The sequence below is a fragment of the Lates calcarifer genome, linkage group LG7_1, assembly GCF_001640805.2.
Source record: "Lates calcarifer isolate ASB-BC8 linkage group LG7_1, TLL_Latcal_v3, whole genome shotgun sequence".
In the NCBI taxonomy this organism is placed as follows: domain Eukaryota; kingdom Metazoa; phylum Chordata; class Actinopteri; family Centropomidae; genus Lates; species Lates calcarifer.
The window spans coordinates 1,625,953-1,647,013 of NC_066839.1; the positions used below are offsets into that span (position 1 = coordinate 1,625,953).

The 21,061-nt window shown below is 41.8% G+C and overlaps 1 protein-coding gene across 3 annotated transcripts in view; it reads left to right on the plus strand.

Moving 5' to 3' along the window:
• Positions 1-2,426: 2,426 nt before the first annotated feature.
• LOC108882253 (filamin-A-interacting protein 1) overlaps positions 2,427-21,061 on the plus strand; it is a 33,487-nt gene continuing 14,852 nt past the window's right edge. For 2 of the 3 annotated variants that reach the window (XM_051071651.1, XM_051071652.1), the window contains exons 1-3: positions 2,427-2,973; positions 18,561-18,838; positions 20,778-20,951. In XM_051071651.1, the coding sequence (XP_050927608.1) occupies positions 18,578-18,838; positions 20,778-20,951 (435 nt within the window). In that variant the 5' untranslated portion in view covers positions 2,427-2,973; positions 18,561-18,577. The remainder of the gene's footprint in view (positions 2,974-18,560; positions 18,839-20,777; positions 20,952-21,061) is intronic. The other variant, XM_018674652.2, reaches the window with a different exon arrangement.

Sequence of the window (21,061 nt, forward strand, 5' to 3'; positions counted from 1 at the left end):
CTTTAAATTTTCATTTTGAGATTAACTGATTGATGATTTCTTCTACACAATATTAGAAAATAATGAAAAATGTCCCAGCACCAAATGTAGCAACAACTCAAACCCGCGACATATTAATTTTACTAGAATATAAAACAGAGAACAGTTATCAGATCGCAGCAGCACTGAAAGGAGAAGAGAGGAGGTCATATCGTCAGTGTAGTCTGTCCCAGGCCTGATAATTCACAGTGAAATGTGCAGAGTTGCAGGAGCAGCTCATTAGAGTGAATTGAGTCACGGCCTTCTCCTCCGTTAATGCACTGCGATGATTATCACACAGCAGCTCTCGCATTCATCTGCGGCGCCTCCAGAGGTTCAAATTAATGGAAAATTACAGATAAACAGGAACAGTGGCGGCTGTATGCTAACACTGTGGCTGCAGGAGGAGGTCTGGTCTGGGTGGAGTCTCTGCATCCAAACACATTATCGTTATTATTCCAGTGTTGCAGCTTTATTCTCATTCACATTTGAAGACAGTCAGGTTAGGTTGTCTCTGTGTTTCTACAGAACACAGTGAAAGCATCAAGTGTCACGAAGCAGTTTCCATAAAATACTAAAACAAGCTTATGGTTTGAGAGTTAAAGGCTTTGTTGCGTGTATTGTAGTCTCATCTATCACCACTAGGGGTCAGCAGTGTTGAAATTCCTCGATTCTACACAGAGTGGCTTTAATGTGCAAAAAATAAATGAAAGTTCAACATGATAAACTGTACAATGAAATGTTGCAGAGATAAATGGATGATCTGATTTAAAATCAACAGTACCTTGTATTAGACTGACCTCCTGTCAGTGTGTGTGTGTGTGTGTGTGTGTGTGAGAGAGAGAGAGTGTGTCGCCGTCCAACAACTGTTTTATTTCTTGGAATGATCTTTCACGCAGCAACATCGTGTCTGTGTGCGGCCACGTCTGGCACTTTCATAAGAGTGAATATTTCCAGGAAGTGAAAACTCTGCAGAACATGATGACCTCCAAAATCAGTCTACGTGTGTGTGTGTGTGTGTGTGTGTGTGTGTGTGTGTGTGTGTAAAATTATGGAAGCCATTTTGGCCTCACTGCTCTGCTTTATGAAATAATGTGATTATTTTTTGAGGGCTGACATGTTTTGAAGTGTTGAAGAGTAAAACAACAACTGTTTGAACTGTGTGTATTCACGGTGCACCTCACTGTGGGCCTGATGTTAAACACCACACACTGAATCCAGGGAGGCTTTAACATCAGCTGTGTTGTGTCTGCTGAAGCTGGATGTCACACTTTGAGCTCAGACTCTCACCGGTTCTCATTTATAACGCCCAGCTCCGGCTCGCTTTTATTAGGAACAAATGTTCTTGTATTTACAGACGTGAATAAATCATTTTGTGTTTGAAAAGTCTCGCCTGGCCCTCGCCCGCTCCGGCTTCACTAAAACTGCTGAGACAGTCAGGAGAGCAGGTCCAGAGAAGTGAAAACAATGAATAAAGAGAAATCAGAGAGCGCCCACGCCCTTTCATTTACATAGCTGAGCCACACTAAAACTCTGCTGGAGAACACCATGATGTGACGAAAATAAACCATTTCTGACAATCATTAAACTCAACATGTTCATTTCCCTGGACTTATTTTAAACCTTTACACTCAGATGTTTGGCACAGTCAGGTTCTGAAAAAGTCTTTCTTAAGTTCCTTTGTACAAACACCTGAAAAGTTTTCTGTTTGTCCTAAATATGAATTTGTAATATTAAAATAAACCACTTGTTTATACAAACTAGTTAACTGAGAGTTAAAGCATTCTTTACAGTAAAACCTTCTTTAATCTCTCTGCAGTTAATATCTTTAGTTCACTGCATGATCAGTGACAGTGTGACAGCATCACTGCTCAACCTGTTCTCTTATGTTTCTATATTTAATCTATGGACGTCATCGGCCCCTTTTTACCTTTTTATTGTTTTTATTCTTAGAAACATGTCTCACCTCATGACAGTCAGGTCTGTTCAGTCAGAGGAACACACAGTACATCACCAAAGTCAGTTGGATTCATCCTCTGAGGAGCATGAGCATCTGTACAAAATATGAAGACAATCCATCCTGACATCACCTTCAAACTGTTTTGTGTCTTTAAAATGGAAATGTATTTTTCAGCTGTCCATGTGAAGTCAATATCACTGCATCTTGACACCTGTGGTGTCGTCGGCAGCTTTGGGAGCTCCCCTGGAATCTGAAGTGAAGTTTTGCGGCTTTGGGAAACAGAAAACAGAACAAGCTGCTAAAACCAAACCAAAGAAAACCTGCAACACTACTAACACAAACCTCATTAAGGCAACACAAACTGAGCCGAGCCGAGCTGAGCCAAGCCAAGCCCAAGCTGGCTGTGAGCAGGAGGAGGAGGAGGAGTGGTCAGGCTGCTGGACCGGCTGATAGTTCAGCTGTTGGGGGTTTGGAAAAGCCTCAGTCAGTCAGTTCAGCTGCTAACACAGACTGAGAGCACAGGTTAAATATAGAGCAGACTCTCAGTCCTGACCAGGAACCAACAGACGCAGAGACAGAGGCTCAACATCCTGTGGTGAAAAGAAGAACTGATTTTATTTCAGCTGGAAGAAAGAGTCATCTCTGCTCTGACACTACCCCTCTCTCTCTCTCTCCTCAGTTTGAACTATTACTCTCTCGCCCAGTGACTTTACAGACCAAACTTGGAGAGGACGAAGCTTCACACTGCTCTGATACTGTGCCTCCAACTCTGACACAGAAGAAGAAGAAGAAGAAGAAGAAGAAGAAGAAGAAGAAGAAGAAGAAGAAGTGTAGGTTGGATTTAAGAAGAAAGTTAAAGCTAAGGAGACAAAGATATTTAAGACATGATTATATAAACACAGTAATGTTGTGAGTGCTGTCAGTGAACTCATCACAGAGGACTGGAGCCATTTTGGGACTGAACAGCTGTGACACCTTGGAAGAGACGAGACCAGGTAAGTGAGATGATGTCATCACTAATCGCTGTTTGTTAAAGGTCGTTTGTGATTTTAAAAAAGTCAAACTGTAAATGTCTGGTGATTTATCTGTAATAACCAAACACAGTAATAAAGTATCTGAATTTAAAAAAAAATATTAATTTAACCAACAGTAATAATATTGAAATATAAATGAAAACACATGTATTATCATTTGAACAAGGTGATATCAGTTTTATTTCATGCTGAAAAATTACATTTAAATGTTGTTTTTAGCTTCATGACAAACATCAGTCATGCTGTGTTCGTGTGAAAGCTGCCTGTTGTTCTAAAAACATAAATCTGCAAAGTAACCGCTGATTATTTCCAAAAATATAAATAAAATAAATATAAATATAGTGGTGTTTCCATTTAGGAAAATATATCAAAGTGAAGTACTCAGGTGAAGTACAAAGTACAAAGACACAGTACCTGAGTAACTGTACTCAGTGACCACTGGAAAACAGTTAAAACGATTATTTCTCGTCTGTGTTTCTTTTGCTTTTGTTGCTTAGAGATTCAGTGTGAGGTATATTTTTATTAACAGTACTTCATGAACAAACTTGGCTCAATAAGACGTGACAAATTACTTACCCCCCCCCCCCCCCCCCAAACTGGGTGATGCAGCCAAATGCCTGAAGCCTCAGACCCTCAGGAGCTGGAAGACGTCAGGTTCAACACGTGGCAATTAATCTGTAGCTTAGTCACACATTTGTTTGGTCATAGTGTATGGACAAATAAAACACAATGTTAACTTCTTATTTCCAACAAAGAGGCTTTGTACAGTGTAAATATTCTCTCACTGACGGATCATGTTCTTCAACGTTAATCAGGAACAAACCTTGAACTTCAGCTACAGCTCAGTATCACCTGTTTTATTAGAAGAGCCTTGAGTTAAAGTCTAGTTTTAAGGACTTAAGACGTTTATTATTAGGGTTCATTCTGCAATCACATGGAATATATTCTTAAACAAGCTGGTGTTTTATCAGAGGACAAACCCTGAGCTTTTGGAAACATATTAATGTAGTCTAAAATCACACATTTGTCTCTGAGGGCTTTACAATCTGTACAACACACTGGACTGGACAAAGAGAAACTCCTTTTACAGAAGGAAAGGAAGCTAAATGGAGAAACAGAGTGGCAGTATTTAGGTGAATATCTGTTGTGATAAGTGGAAGAAACGATCAGTGTTTGAGGTGAAGACTGTGATCCGTGTTACTGGAATGACGGTCCACCCACTGAACCACGCTGAGTGTCTGAGTGCGTCCACACTGACTCATGAATGGAGTCAGTCTCTCAGTGAATCAGTGAGTTATGACTCCCTTCATTCACAGCCCAGTAAATGCTTGTTTCAGGAAGTGGTACATTAGAAAGCACTAATTTAATAGATCTCTGACCAGAGTACTTAGAAGCTGTGCTCTGTGGTGGACGAGCTGCTCTCACTGATACCGTACGGAGACAGAGCCGAGATGATGCAGCAGAAAAACACTGAGGGTGGTTTGTTCTCTACATCTGATGAACTTCAGGAGACAAGATTAACATGTCGTTTTAAAAGGATAGCAGTGCTCGAATGTGCTGTAAATATATGTAACACATAAGTTACATTAAACAGGTTTCTGCCATAAAACTGCTGAAGAGAGTGAAGGTGAAGACAACAGGAAATGGTGATTTTTAAAAGGCAGTTTGAGGAGATGTTTGTCATGTGGATTGGTTGTAGAGGTTGGTCCTCACAGCAGGCACTTCATGTGCTGCTGGTGTTAATAAGAACATGTTGATTTGAAGAGATGATGATTTAGTTTAATAAAGTTTGTCCTGACAGTGGTAGAGCAAAGGTCAGAGGTCACTGAAATCTTAAAGCTTAGGAATGTACTCTACATGACTCATGGCAGTTATCATAATGAAATATAAACTGCACCAGATTAAAATAACTGAGCGGGCATTCATTTTCTCTAGGGGAAAGTTTGGGCTTCAACGTGCTGATGAATCATTTGTCAAGTGATATTTCCTCTTTGTTTCAGTCTCACAGTTTAATCAGTTGATGAATTGATTCAATGGTCTTTGGTTTACAAAGCTGCATTTTTGCCAGAAGGTGGCGCTAGATGAAAGGTCAGAGTTATCACAGTCCATCCTGAGGGGAACATGAATGTTCAATCCTCTGTCACCTTAAAACACTTCATGACTGCTGTCATATCAAGAGTGGCTCTGTAAAGACTCAGTGTTTTGCTTAAGGGCACTAAATCAGACTCAAACCCGTCACACGTCATTACCAGGACAGAGTCTGTCCCTGCAGACATCAGGAGACATCAGTCTCCTCTTCCAGTTAAATTTGGAAAATGTGCCCATTTGATCTGTGGAAAAGCCAAACAACAAACAGAGGGGCGCACTGGCTCGACCTTCTCTGTGTTTTCATACCCAGCATGCTTTGCCCTGCCCAGATCTCCTGGGACCTTTCTCTCCATTAATAGCTTTTCTTTCTTTTTTCCACTGTTCTCATTGCACGAGTTATTTTGAATCGTTTTTCTGTGCAGCAGCAGGAACCAGGACCTGAGGCAGACATGTTTTACTGAAAACTCACAAACTTAAACAAAGAATCTCTTTTTATTTCATTTATTCACAACATATTTTCTTTTCACTTCCCTGTCAGACCCCCTTCTGTCAGCCTGTTTGTTTGCCTGGCCTGTCTGTCAGCAGCTAAATAATAAAACATCAACACGTTTCTGTAAAATTTGGTGGACAGATCAGCTGCGGGCCGAGGGACTGCTGATTAGGTTTTGGTGACGATCCAGATCTGGGATTTCCACCAGTTGTTTCAAATTCTTAATGAAGGGACGTCGAGGGGTCAACAGATCATTTTCACTTTAAAAATGATGCTGACAGAGAAGATGTGTTTGAGTTTATTGGATTGTTTGATTTTGCAGAGCAGCACTGATGCAGATCACTGATGATCACACCAACGTGTTGCTCCATGTTTGGTTGCTGATGTTGTTTCTCCAACACTGTGGCCCACATTTATCTGATCCCTGATCAGTGTTTAACCTGCACATGTGCACAAGTTATCCTTCTTTTGTTGTCTGTGGAAGTTCAGGTGTGGACTGGAACAGACCTGAGCCTGATTTAAATGTTGACGGATGTGATCAGATTAGTGATCTGCATCTACAGGTAGTCTTAACTGCATATATACATATACCTACATATAGGTCTGAGATGCACAATATTACTTAACACTGAGAAAATGTTCCTGTGTTCAGACCTGCACAGACCACATCTTACCACTGAGCATTATCTGCTTTGTGAGTGTCATTTCTCTACTAACACTAATCCTAACCATGGCATTAAACAACATGATAATACGATGTGCAAAATGTCAGTGAAAGTGATGCGTAATTTGCACAGAATCCCAGCTCAGGTTGATGCTCCATCACAGGTTCTGTGTTTAACGTGAAGAGTAGAGCAGATGGAAAGGAAGAACGTTTATAGACGGAGGATGAAATAAACTTTCTTGGCATCATAGTTAAACCTTGAAAAAGAAAAAAGTCATTTTATCATGTGGAAATGTTGCAGATTAGGACCTTAGCATCTTTCCCCTCTCACTTCTCTCTCAGTGTTTAAACATCAGCTGCTCCAGTTTGTAGCAGTGTCACTGTGTCTTCCAGCGACAGTCCAAGGCCGACTGATAAGACGACGGGCCATGAGCTCATTCTGCTAATTCAGCTCAGTAATCTGTGTGGGAGGCTAACGGGGGTCGCTCACCAGCATCTGCCCTCTTGTTTGGTTTCATAACAGCAACTGCTGTTCCCATGACAGCATAACAGGGACCAGAGAGGAGCACTGCGTTTGTTTGGGTACAGTTTTCTGCTCTGAGGAGGGCATATCAAACAACTGATAACACCCTGATTACACTGGGAAAGATGTGATGCTGGAGTCAAAACTCTCTGTTGTTGCAGGTTGTCTGAGTTCAGTTCTGGACACTTAAATAAGATGAAGAGAAGTTGGGGAAGTCAGCGAGGCGTCACCGAGCGTCTTCACTGAATAAAACTCAAAGAAAGACAAACATCTCTTCATCTGAGTTTCCATCGATCCTCCAGATTTAGTTTCACTCCTCCAGAAAAGTCCTGTTGAGTCTAGAAATCTGTTAAATGGCCAGTTCCTGTGCTTCAAGATCAGTTGTTTACTGTAACCTCTTCTTAAAGGAGCTATTTGTAAGTTGTATCGCCACATAGCCAGCGTTAGCATTAGCCTCTGTTTACTGACCCGTGTAGAAGAAACGTCGTGAGTCCAGCATCAAACTTCATCCCTTTACTCACCAAGAGCTGTCTCCAGAGGTGGAAAGTGGCGCCAGTGTTTTGCTTCTTCTGAATACACAAAGAGGGAATTATGCTGGAAAATTGGAAGATGCCGACTTAACTTATCAAAGTCAGACTGAAGCCTCATATTAACTGTAGCTGGAGTAAAGGGATTTTTTGTGGCCACTATAAACAGGAGGAATCACTGGAGTGCAATATATCTGCATGTTGAGGTATTTTTTAGACCTTTTTTAGTGAATGTGGTGAGACCTTTTTCTAATGCTCATCTTAATTAGCACAAATCAAAGTGGGGAGATTTTAAAAAAGCTTCTAATATGTGAGTCATTACACTTACGAGGACACACCCCAGTGTAAAGGAGTCTGAAATGGTGTGATTCTCGTCTCATCTTCTGATTCTTACCCTGCATTGTCAGATTTATGTTCAGTGATATGAGAGATTTCATGCACCACTTAACAATTTCTCTGTCTTTATTGGTTACTAAAGGCCTGTAGAAATAATGGGAGTCCTCTGTAAGGACACTTACAGGATGGTCCGAGCTTATTCCTCTCTCATGAGTCATTCCTCATGTCAGTGACATGCTGGTGGGCTAACCACCAACCACTCAAGATCCATCATTGTTCAGGAGCTAAATGGCTTGTAAAAAAAAAAGAAAAGTCAAATGATGTAAAATGAGAAGTGGTCTCATGATGTCCTGCCCGCCATCTCCCTCTCCCTCACCCCCCTCACCCCCCACCCCTCCGCTCCTCTCACAGTTTATGAGGGAAGTGACTTCATGCTCAGTCCATCTGAAAGGCATGTGAGACTTGGCTGTGGGTCGGCTGCATGTTGGGAGTGATGTCAGCTTTCTGGACCGGTCACCGCTGATTAGAGCTCTTGCACAAACCGCTGGGAGTTTGAAAACCTGCCTTGTCTCAGCCGAATTTCCCCCTGATGACTGATGTGGTCCGGGAATGTTTTCTAATTTGGAAGGTTTAAGCTGGGCGAGAGAGGAGCATCCCATCCTGCAATATTATGTAAAGTTAATGTTTCATGATGGGACAGTGTCTCGAGACTTAACCATGAAACAAACATTCTCCATTTAAGCAGAACTGTCTCATTAAAGCAGAAATATGCTGAGTATCTCTGCTTCAACAGCTCTGATGAAATGATTAAGTATCTGTTTGCTGCCAAATGTCTGGATGCTGAAAGACATCTTAATCTTTCACTTAACTGCAGTGTAAGTGGATAAAAGAGTCTGCCAAATACTATAAATGTAAATGTAACATCCTAAAGTACAGAGGAGCAAAGATTAAAATCCCTGCACTGACTGAGAGGATCATGAAGGATGAATAGTATCATCTCCTTCGACTGCTGAGATCATAAAAACCACTTCCATCCACACTAACACACAGGAAATAGAATCGCCACCTGTTTTTTCCAGCCCGTGAAACGTTACGTTAGCTGGCGGTTCTGGTTAAAAGACTGAAAAACAGTTAGTCTCATGGTTGACTTGTTCAGTATTAAACCAAGACCACAAGCATTTAATCTTTCCAGCTTAATGGTTAATGATGCTTCAACCCGTCTCCTAGAGATGATGTTTATTTACAAGTAATCTGCAGCTCACGGTGACTTCACACACACACTGTCACTTACATTCAGCTAAAACCACCATCTTCCCCTCTAACCTTAACACACAGTCGAGTGCTTTCTCACCATCCACCCTTCAGTTCATTTTCGGGTGAAGGTGAAGTAGTTGCTCAGAACTGCCTCCTTTAACCGAGGAGAACAGTCATTTTCTGCATTTCTGCACTCAGAATGAATCACTATTTTATTCTTGCAATACCATCAGACTTCTTAAACCGATCCATGAGAGCAGCTGTGCTGTGACTGGCTGTATTAGTAGAGACGAAGGCATGCAGCGTGCAGCTGGCCTTAGAGCAAAGCACTGACCCTGTCTGAGTGCTGCTCAGTTACCTACAGCAGATGCTGAGCTGCCAACTCCACCTCCACCAAACCTATGAAGCCGTACTGAGAAGCCTTCCTGCAGGGCTTCAGACATGTAGGCAGCCCTCTGAAATAACCTGTGTGCATTAAGTCCAAACCTCTGACCCAGTTTTCACGCTTGGTTTTGCATTAAACTGGGCAGCATTTATGATTTCTATTTTTGTGTCTGCCTCTCCTCAGCCCTGCTGCTCACTCATCTGTGGAGCCTTAAGACCTCCATGTAAGGTGGCAGGTAATGATGGCAGGGTCGCTGCAGTCCAGAGGCAGAGGTTTGCTGCAACACAATGCTGCCAATAACCCTGTGTCTGCGATGAGAGGAATCTTACTGTTGTTTATTCCATTTCTAAGCAGAGCTGTTTGGAAATTCAAACTGTGCTCCTCTTTCTGATTGATATGCTGACTTGGTTTAGAGATACTATAGGTACAACAATAGAAAAATTATACGATGAAATCAGATAAATGTAAACACATGCACTCAGCTAAAAAAACAAAACATGCATCGTAAAAATGGGAAATTATCAGAATTGCACCACATTTCTTTCATGACTCTGACAGACTCTGCCTGAGTACTGACTGTACTACCAACAACAACATTTCTCTCTACACTGATGATTATTCAGATCCAGATTCAGCAGCAAAAATCTTGCTGCTAACAGCAGCATTTAATACGTAACTAAGAGTTTGGGAGTTATCCTGTGGGTTTTTATGACAAGAACTAAAAGTTGATACTGATTAAACCTGCACGAGTTTAAGTTTAAAGGTTGTTGACGGGCAAAGTCACCGTCACTTCTCTGGTGAACTTCAGATGAGGAATGTAATGGAGGAACAAATCTACACTTATATTCAAGGTGTTGGGTCTTAAATCTCAATATAGAAGCCACAGTTTTATAACACGTGCCTTCTGACAAGTGGCGCTTATGTTCCTTCTATTTCTGATATCGCAATGACGCGCTAAAGATGGAAATGTGAGCCCGTAGTGACATTCAAGCCCTGACTGTAAGTGCCACTATTTCAAGCATGGGTGCTTGATAGACTGATATTAGTCAAGTGCTGTACAGTATATTTCAGCCTGCAATGTCGAGTGGTTTCCATGGATTCATCAAAGCTCTGAACAACACGCTGATGCGACAAAACTCCTGTGGTTTCCTGCTCTGCAGTTTACTCTTTGACATGTGTGGTGCAGGAAGCGTTCATGGGTATTTTTGTCAGTCGCTGTGGGCTTCACCAGACGACCATCAACACTCAGTTTGACCAGTGCAAAGTTGGCACCTCATTGAGCCATGAGACCTCACCCTGACCTGGTTTCAAAGGTCGTCTGGGGCTGGATTGACTCGAGCTGGACACTCAAACAGTGTCGCTCATAGTGATGCCTAATAACACTACCTGCTGGTGGAGTACCAGGTAGTGGAGCATTCAGCAGCTACAAAGCCAGATATTTTCCCAGGAGTTGGTGGAGACCAAAAACAGAGCTAAAGCAGAAGGAATATTTCTATGGATTAAAGATTTATTCGTGGTGAACTGTAGCTTAAATCTGCTCTCCCTGTTGTGAATACACTCACACTATGATGGAGTTCACCTACAGGTCAAACCAACCAACCAGCCCTCCTCCTCAGGACAGCTGAACATGACGTGGTTTACCTGATAATCACAGACACGACTTCTGCTGGAATTCAGACTGTTTTCATCCACAGGCCTCAGTAGCTGTTACCTCCCAGATTTCTCTCACCACTCGCACTGTTTTACAAGCTCAGTTGGACAGAAATAAACCTCCAAACAGTCCGTGGCTTCCTGCCAGCTGAGCTCACAGAGCAGACAAACCTTTGGCCAGAGGCTTGGCAGAGGTTTCCCTTTAAAACTACCTTTTCGTCCTGTGTTTGAGCTGCAGTAGCTGTGCTGATACTTGTTACCCTGCTCTGAAACGGCGTGGCTTACTGAAAAGACGATGAGACTTTGAACCGAGCTGAAGGAAGTGATTCAAACCAGAAAAGAGCTTTGTCATCTCCGCCTCCGACTGTGGCAACATGCTTTGTTCCCACGTGTATTGAAAAAGCAAAAAGCATGATTTCTCAAACACGGTGGTTGTTACATTATCCAGAAAGGTCAGCTGTATCCATGTTACGTAACGTCACATATCATTAAAAGTAAACTTTGAAATGGGAACACATAGAGAGGGGAAAAACATTCTCAAAGCTGCAGCGTGTCACACAGCTGAAAATACTTAAAATATTGTGTCATACTGCATAAAATATAATAAGACAAATGAAACTAGGCCCAGCAGACTTAATCCAATTTTCTGCTCTTACTTCATTAAGCATACAGTTTTGCTGAAAAGATCTGCTTGTGAGGTTATACAGATTGTTTATGTTTGATTTATCCTGGTGCTTTTCATAAGCTCATCATACTGCAGTCAAGAGATTCATACAGTGGTATGGTTTCATTTCAGGAGGCGTCTGTATCTAGGTCTTCAAAGCAGTGAAACGTAATGTCAGAGGTATTTAGAGAATAATGAGATCTGTGATTGAATCAATATTTTAGCTGTTTGAGAGAACTTACAAATCATGATCCAAATTTGACTGAAATATTAAACAGTGGATTTGATGACGGGAGTGTGTTTGTTTTGGCTCTCCTGTAAAGCAGTTCTTCATCTGCGATCGGCCTCCTGCCTCTGAGGACTCTGTATCTAAAGCCCTCGTGCAGCACAGATGACTGACCGCATTACTTTTCCCCTTATGGTGAGTTACAACGACAGGCCAGACCTCTTCAAAACCTCCTCACAACGCTGATCCTTCCCTTATATGGTCATATTTGAATCTACACGCCTAAATCATATTGCACGTGAAAAACACAGAGTTTGAAGAACTGCAAAGTTGAATCTGGACGGCTGCCATCACTCACAGAGCAGTTTATAGGGAGCACTGCACTGTCATGTTATAGAGGACGTTATATTAACCATCATATTTACAGTAAATGATCATCACGGTTTGAAATGATTTGTTTAATGTGATGTATGACCTGTTGAGATGAGATGCTGGGTCAGGCATAATGCCAGGGAGGACCATTTTAAATATAAACCAATGGAATATTAATGAGGAGGCAGTTTTACCATATCAATTCCACATTATCACCACATGAAGATATTGTAGTGAATGTAGCTGCTGGATTTACATTTCCAGCATCACATTGGATTGATGCCCATGTGATGAATCCAATATTCCTCTTTTAGTTCTGTATTTGGTCCTTACCAACTCTTTCTGCTAAATGCTCCGCTGTGCTCTACAGCTAACCTTTAGCTTAGTCTGGAAAACCAAAACAATGAGCTGAAAGTTGCTAAAATGGTTGCAGAGCCCCTGGTGTTAATCCTCTATTCATCACCACAATCAGCACCTTTCACGACACACAAAGAATGACTGCTGCAGCTTTAATTTCACCATACACTAAACGATATTTGTTCCATTGGTGCAACATATAAATGTCACATCCTGCTGATGGTTCATTGTATTAGTAAGCCAGATAATGTTACAAGAGCCTGAAGTCTATTGATTTACTAAAAACAGCTGAAACAGTTCCTGAAAACATGTTTAAAGTCTATAAACTATGTTTTTACTGCAGTGTGGAGTCAGACCGTTTCAGTTTTTCATCGGTTTCATTCTCAGGATTTTATGGGCGGGTCTAAAACAGTGGCTCGATGACGCCACCGCTCAGAATAACCCCGCCCCTAAGGTAACCATTATAAATAGCAGCGCTGCGTTAGCATTAGTGGTATCCTCTCCTGCTCGACTGTTACCTGTGTGAGTCATTTTAGCTAGCTATGCCGTCGTCCCGCAAATACATCTTCCCTGGATGCCAGAGTTTGGAAAACAGCTCGGTCATCGCTTCATTGGAATTTTCAATGGCACCAAGAAGAGGTGGATTCAGTGACCGTTTCACTCCGGTTAGTTTTATTAAGTTTCATCGGAGACATCGGGAATTCACCGGTAATCCACTGTCACTTTTGACTGAGCCCCCCAAACACACACACACACACACACACCCTCCTGTCCCACCGTCTGTGTGTGTCTAATGTGTGTATCCTCCGGCGTCTAAAATATGAACGTCTGTACAACTTCAAGGCTGCTAGCTTGTGTTTTACAGGTCGTGGTGCTTACAGAGTGCTAACAGGGAGCTAACGGTCGCTGTGCTGCACCGTTAGAGTGGGCGTGGTTTCAGTGCCTGCAGCGGACACGCCCCCAACGTCTCAGAGCAGAGAGCCGCTCATTTTATCACGATTTTCAAACGTAATTTTATATATTTGCCTATCTTTTTAACCATTCAAACTTAGCTGAGTGGTTAATGACATATTTCTCTGTGGTGTGACTTACTCAGAACGCATTAGTATTACTGTTTTACACGGACTTTAATGTAACAGTAGTAAATATTTAGTCTCGACAGATTCTGACAAGCTAACAAGCTAACACCAGTGGGTTCTCCTGCTGTAATTAGTTTCCGACTTATAAATAGATTTTTTTACGAGCTCTGAGGAATGAAAACCAGCTGATAAATGTAAAGAAACAGCCCTAGTTTTATCCAGTTAATGGTCAGTATAGGGCTGGGGCAACCAATGCTAACATTGCTCTTGTACCGCCATTAACTCACACTGGCTCGTGTCACGGCTGCTTTTAATCATGAGATAATGAAAAGGGAAAGACATGGCTGGTGTTTGGTGTCAGGTTGTGTTTCATTAGGTTGTAGAGAAAACAATTACTGACCACAGAAGCCAGAAATGTTAGCGTGATCTATATTTACCCCAGTACATATTACAATATGAGCTGAAACAAACACCCAGAAACACGACCCAGTGGATGTTTAGTTTCACAGCTCCAACAGGACGATTGGCCGAATGTGACCTCTGTTTAGTTAACAACTGTTGACGCGTTCTAAGCTAGCCTGATAAACAGTTAGCGTCTGTTTATTTACAATGAGTGTTGTTGTGAAGGAGAGTGAGAGCTGCAGCTGTGAAGTAAAATGGAGGTTCAGGCATCTGTGGGATTGCTGATGGCTTATAAAGTGATAGCCCTGGAGTTTCCCCTTGTTGGACTCGAGACACAAGTGGGGAGCCCCTAAAAATACCCCCTTTTAAATTTCACCAAACAAACAGCTGTGACTGTTGCACAGAGCCCAACTCACAAATGGAAGCAAAGGGCAGCCGTTTGTAGCCTTTACACTACAGTAAACTGTACGGCAGATTGTGATACATTCAGCTTTACTGTGAATTTATCAGGCAGATATCAAAACACAACTTTTCTGTTGTCGGATTCAGTCTTTGCTTCTGATGTCAGAGCCCCATCCACGTTAGCATGCTTACAGCTAGCCTAGCTCTATATGCAGTGATTATTTTTGAGTTTTTAAAAAAAAGAAATCAAGTGTTGCACCTGAAGAGAGTCATTAGGATTCATCCTCTGGCAACTATGAATGTTTGAACAAATAACCCATCCATGGATTACAGTGTTGGACTGAACAACAGACTGACCTGCTCTCTCTGCTAACACACATTCAGCTTCGGTGTAAATATCTGAAACACCAGACGTGCTGCACAAAGACACTTCATCAGGACACAGAACTCCGAGGTTCAAACCTGTGACCTTCTCGTTATTAGATGAGCTTTCTAACCACCAGGACACCCTGCTGCCAACATACCTCCTCTACCACTTATCCACTGTAGGTCTCGTGTGTCGACCACGGGCCACAGCTGTGTGAGGTTTTATCCAGGCTGAGGCGTAAATCAGAGAGACCAGTTTTAGCGTCTCCATAAATATCTCTCCCCAGGGAAGACAAGACATGCAATCTGACATTGATTTGGTTATATTTTGGGTTTATTTACGTTTGTTCCACAGGAGTTTGACATGTAGATGGACACTTACTGTAGTGGTTCTCAACTGTACAGGGTAAACAAATCAAAGCCTCAAAATATATGTAAGACTTGTAGTTAGTCACTGTAGAATTACAGCTGTCACATCGAGCAGTGGAAGAAATATTCAGTTATTTTACTTCAGTAAAAGTAGAAACATTGACATTTAAATTTACAAATATTTTGATACTGGCGGTTTACTCGACTATTTACATTCCCATGACTTGACGTCGGCTGAGGTCTCAGTGTTTTAATGACAGGCCAAACCCTCAAAGTAGAATCCATCATCAGAGCTTGACTGTTCTTCATGGAGGTGTAACACTGATAAGGTCACTCTGTGAAATAACTCCATCAGACAGAGTTCCTCTCTCGTAGAGGTAAACTGTTTACACAGATCACTTTTCTCATCCGGGACTTGATACGACACTACGTTGGCATGTGGAGACTCAGTTTAATTAAGACCTGTAAACCACTTTGATGTAACGCTTGGCAACGCTAACGAACCATCTACACAACCTGTAAACAAACAGTCCCCTTATACTCACTGTTTACTCACTGTTTTAGTTTCAGAATGACAGACTCTTTCCACCATCACTGAAATGTTGAGAATCCAGAAACTTCTCAATTAGTTGTCTGTTATTCTAAACCTGTCCAGAAAATACAAATAAAAGCTTTTTCAGATTTCTATGGACACAAGAATGAAATTTCTACAGTCTTGAAATAAACAAAGAATTAAACTGAAAGGGACAAAAGATAGATTTATTATACAGTTTACAAAACAGAACATTTTGCAACATGTTAAACACACTGTATCATCTAAATCAAATGACAAACAATTTGAAATGCAATTATATGATTAACAATAGCTGTCATAATCTCTTGTATTTTCATGCCAAACTCCCGCTCCTTTTCCTTACTATTCTGAAAGAATTTCTTTAATGTTAATTTCTCACACACCAGTTGAGCCATCACAGATCACAACCTTCACATCAGATTATATCGCAACTGCAATTGTGTCCTATGCTATAAAAAAAAAAATGAGTCAAGCCATAAGTGATCAGTTTTAATGTCGTGTGTGTATCTGCATTGATTTAATCTTCCACTTCTCTTTCAAACAATCAACCAGGTCACACAGCAGAAAAAACAGAAACCAGAAGTCTGTTTTAAATCAGATCATTTGATTCAATACACTGCGACACAGGAGCACAGATCCAGTCAGGTGGCTGTCACCACTGCACTCATCAGATGCCTTCTGAGCACAAACAAACAGTGATGAAACCAACAGCTGTGCAGCCTGACTCTGGGTGGGGGTCCCGACAACAGAACAGGTTTACAGGCTATTGGATCCGAATGAGGCCAAAGTTCCCCGAGGCTGCAGGTCTGGCTGAAAGCAGGCCGTGACTCAGCCAGAGAAAATCCTGGCAGCGAAGTGGTAGCAACCACATTACCACTGCCTGTTATTAATAGTTGTTTCAGGGGAGATGCCAAGATCCCCCACGCGTCAAAACCACAGAGCTGTCCTGTCTTTTTCTGATGGTCAGCTCGGTGAAGTGGAAGAGGAAAGGTAGAGCTTGGGGGGGGGGGGCAGAATATGAAGCCAAGACAATCCTGGGGCAGCAGCTGGAGGTTTGGTTTCAGAGGAAGAACATTTTGACGGGATCTGGACCAGAGTCGGTCCACATCAGCGTGCATGGCATGCAAAATGGCAGACTTGCATTCGCATACATGCAACCATGCTGTCTGGGTTTAAGGACAAATGAAGGCAGGGTTAGGCTGTCTAAACTGACTATCTGTGCTGGGATTCCAGTTGATGAGCTGGAGTTTTATGAATGCAGTCATAACCTCGTCTTTCTGCCTCTCCTTTGTCACGGCCAAACACTTACTTTTACGACAAAGCTTTATCGAGCTCTATCAGCATCGCAGGCGACAGATTTCAGTTCTCTTCAGCTGCCACACTCAGAGACGTGTGGCATTAGTCATATTTTGAGGTATTTCCTTTCATGTCGAGCTAAAACATAAGGACAGAACATGGCATTAATATCAACCTCTGAGATATTGATTAAGGACAGAGAGGCAGTTTAGTTGGCATGTGTTGGACATCTGTTCCTTTAGTAATTATGTTTATATTTGAGTCATTTGCAACAGCAGATTTGCTTTGAAGGCAGGATTATGTTTGTTATTAACATACTGAGGAAATGCTAATACTGAACGCATCAGTAACATGTTCACTGAAAAAGTATTTGGTTTGTTTTGTGCCAAAATATCTGATCCTGCCGGCTTTATTAAACTTTTTATGACTGTTTTGGCACTGACAGGACTTGGTTAAGGTTAGAGAAAGATCCAGGCAGCGGTTACATTTGTCACCACAATGTCAACTGTGAAGTACGATACAAACTTTCTTGGAAAATGTTGATTTGCTGCAAATCTTAGCATTAGCCTGGGAGCTAAGGTTAGCTGGACTGACGCGTTCTATTCCTCTTACAATGAGCTTTCGTTAAGTTTTACCATCACAGAGGGTTTTTGAATCTGGTTTCTTTGAGACAGTTTTTCTTCAGCTGCCATACTTCTTCATGTGGAGGCAGATCTGATGAACCTGAAGGACAAATCACGAGATACTGAGATATCTCTGGTGCACAGAAATGAGATGTTGCCTTTTCCCGACATTACTCCTTTTCCAGTGAAGGAGTGTGACACAAATACAGAACTTTTTGTCTTTCAGTATCTTTAAGGAAACCCCTGATACTGGTACTGTTTGGACACACATTAGTTGTAGTCCAGTTAGTCCAGTTAAAGGCCTTTAAAGAGTCAAACTTTACATTTACATTTAATCTCCAGGCATCTCTGGGTGCCAGTTAATTTCCTTCTACAATGAAAATCATCTTGCAGAGGTTGACTTTGATAGGTGAGACAGGTAATCCATCATGGTGAACATTTCATCACCTTCATTTCCTTGTCAAAGTCATGCTATCATCACTTGCTAATGTGGTTTTCTGGTGCATTCTGTGGCCAAAAAGCATTGTATTAATGTGTGATGTTGCTGGAAAATCAAGTGAGGAAGGAAATGATGGATGATGGATGAGGTGGGAAGGATTGTTTGTTTTCTACATTAAAAATTTTACTTGGAAAAGTGTCCACAAACACACCAACAGTGAAAATTTTCAAAGCATGACTCTTCTTTAGGCTGTAATACTACACAACAAAAACATAAAGAATCCAGCTGCCTAATGTTCACTGTGATCAATGACCTATGTCAAAGAAGATTTAAGTTGATTTGAATAGTAAAACCAAACTCAAACTAATGGCTGCCTGGAAAGAACCTACAGATTTACAGTATGAACAACAAACATCTGCTTTCCTTGGATCACAGGTTCGTCTGTTTTGTCTCTTCTCACAGGTTGAGGGGAAAAAAAGATGCGATCCAGGAACTGCACCATGGAGGGTCCAGATGACGGACACATCCAGCCCACGAAAGGTTTCATCAAACAGGAGGAGGAAAACACACCGGAGCTGACGAAGAGGAAGATGAAGGTCCAGCGAGAGGACGGGAGGACGGGGTCGGCTGGGACACAGAAGAAACCTCAGAAACCTGCAGAGAGCAGGAAGGCGGCAACACTAGAGCTGTCAAAGAAGGACCTGCTTCACCTGCTGGGAGTCATGGAAGGAGAAGTTCAGGTGTGAATCAGAGCCCTGTTGAAGGGATATGAAACAGTCTGTGATTTCTATCAGCTTCTGATTATTTGAACCTGCTTGTGACTCCTCTTTACGTGTGGCTGTTCAGCAGACAGAAAGCAACGTCGCCTTATTTTAGTCTCCACCAACTGTTGAGGGAATGTCTGTCATCTCTCAGCTGTAAGAGGCAGAAAAGCTTTTCATTTCTAATAGTAAGCATGTTAGGATGTGATTCAAAAGCCAGACATGTCAGGAGCTGGTGAAGGAATTGTTGAGTGACAGGACTTGATCAATAACCTCTTGGCTTTTTAATGAGCGTCATGTTCAGCTACAGTTTTATCACAGGCAGAGCTGTGTCACTGTGTCAGACTGAGCTGAGTGAGGAGCAGGCGTTCAGCAGCTTGGTGAGCTGTACCAACTCAAGACTGAAGACTGCAGATTTTCTGAAACATCCAGTCAATCATATGATTTTATTCAGCAGCGTAGCAGCCAGGTTAGAAAACCTGTGCAGTTTGTCATCAGTGCTGAGACATATTGACATTTCACAGCGTGAGGTGGGTTAGATTTTGAAAATAACCTTTGCCGGTGTGGAAACAGCCCACCAGCTGCTACTGGGTTCCAGTCTGATAATGATTTTCTAATGGAGGCACATTTATAAACTCCCCTCCAGAGAGGCAGGATGCTGCAGCCTCACCCTCTGTTTCCATTCTGCTCATCTGTTTGGGCGTGTTGAATATTTTCCATTAACAATGGGATGGAGAAATATCCAACTCTGAGCGACATTTCACACAGGAAGAGCTGTTTTTGTTCTGCTTTGTCTCACACGAGGGTTTTCAGATGCACTGAAGTGTAAAAAGAGTCTATGGCTGAGAATATCATGAAAAGAGAATCCTGATCTCCATCACCGTGATATTAAAACAGTAAAAAGGGGGTTTGAAGGAAAATACAGAAATTGAATAGGAAAGGAAACATTTACTGCAGCATGATGCAGCTAAGAAATGTTCATTTAAAGGGTAAGGTGATATTTTATATTTTTCTAATTAATCACATTCATCTGATACTTGATGATAAAACAGAATAAATATAGAATACTATCAGTTTTATATCATTAGATAATGTAGTGTTTTCACAGCAATAACATAGAGTTGTCAAAAAATACATAAGACAGAGCAAAAATAAAAATCCTAAAATCAGAAACAGACATTAAAGCACAGTAAAATCAGAACATATATGAGACAGAGTATAATCCCATCCTTATAATTTAACTGACATCACTGTCTCCTTCACCTGATCAGGTAAAACAGACCATCCAACCTTCACCTGTCTGAAACAAACAAAGGTTTGGTCGTGTTTGTGTCTCTGTGGTCTGACATTAGACTGAAGGGAACAGCTCCCCCTGCTGGCGAAACCTGGACGAAGCAGAGGACGAGTTTGATTTTATCTGTGTGTGTTGATGTCAGTGTGAAGGGATCGATGAGGTCATATCTGGGATCCACATGGGTGGAGTCTGCAGCATCACATTCACATGATGTTATGAGCTGCCAGTCACATCACTGACACTCAGCGGGAGTGTGAACATCATCATTTGGAAACATCACAACAGACATCGTAAATCTTTTTAAAGGTCATTTCAGCCATGTTTGTTTGTTGCAGAGAAGTTTATGACCTCTAGTAACCTCATTAACACGCAAATATTTTCCAAAATATATATATTATCAAGAAATATAGAGCACCACCTGAAGTTCTCAAAGGTTCAGTGTCTTTGTTCATAAAGATAAAAGAAATTCAAGTCCTCAATCAGCTGATCACCCAAACACAGGAACGAGCACCTTCAAAATAAAACCGTGGACAAAAACAACACAGAGTGTTAATATCTGTTTCTCAGAGTGCAGTTAGTGTGTGCGCAGGGCATTAAAGTTGTTGTGTTGTTGTGTCTCGTCAGGCCAGAGAGGACATCATCAGCCTGCTGAAGTCTGAGAGAACCAGACCGGAGACTCTGGAGGCTCACTACGGTTCAGCCGTCCCCACCAAACCCCTGCAGGCGCTGCAGAGAGACGGACTGCTCACCCACAGCAGCAGCAGCACAGACGACGTGTACGAGAAGCCCATGGCTGAGGTGCGTGAAAGAATACACTGAACAATGTCAGTTAGGATTAGACCGACCTAAAGACTCAGCAGGGAGTCAAACAGAAATCTGGCAGAAAATCCCAAATTACAAAACATTTT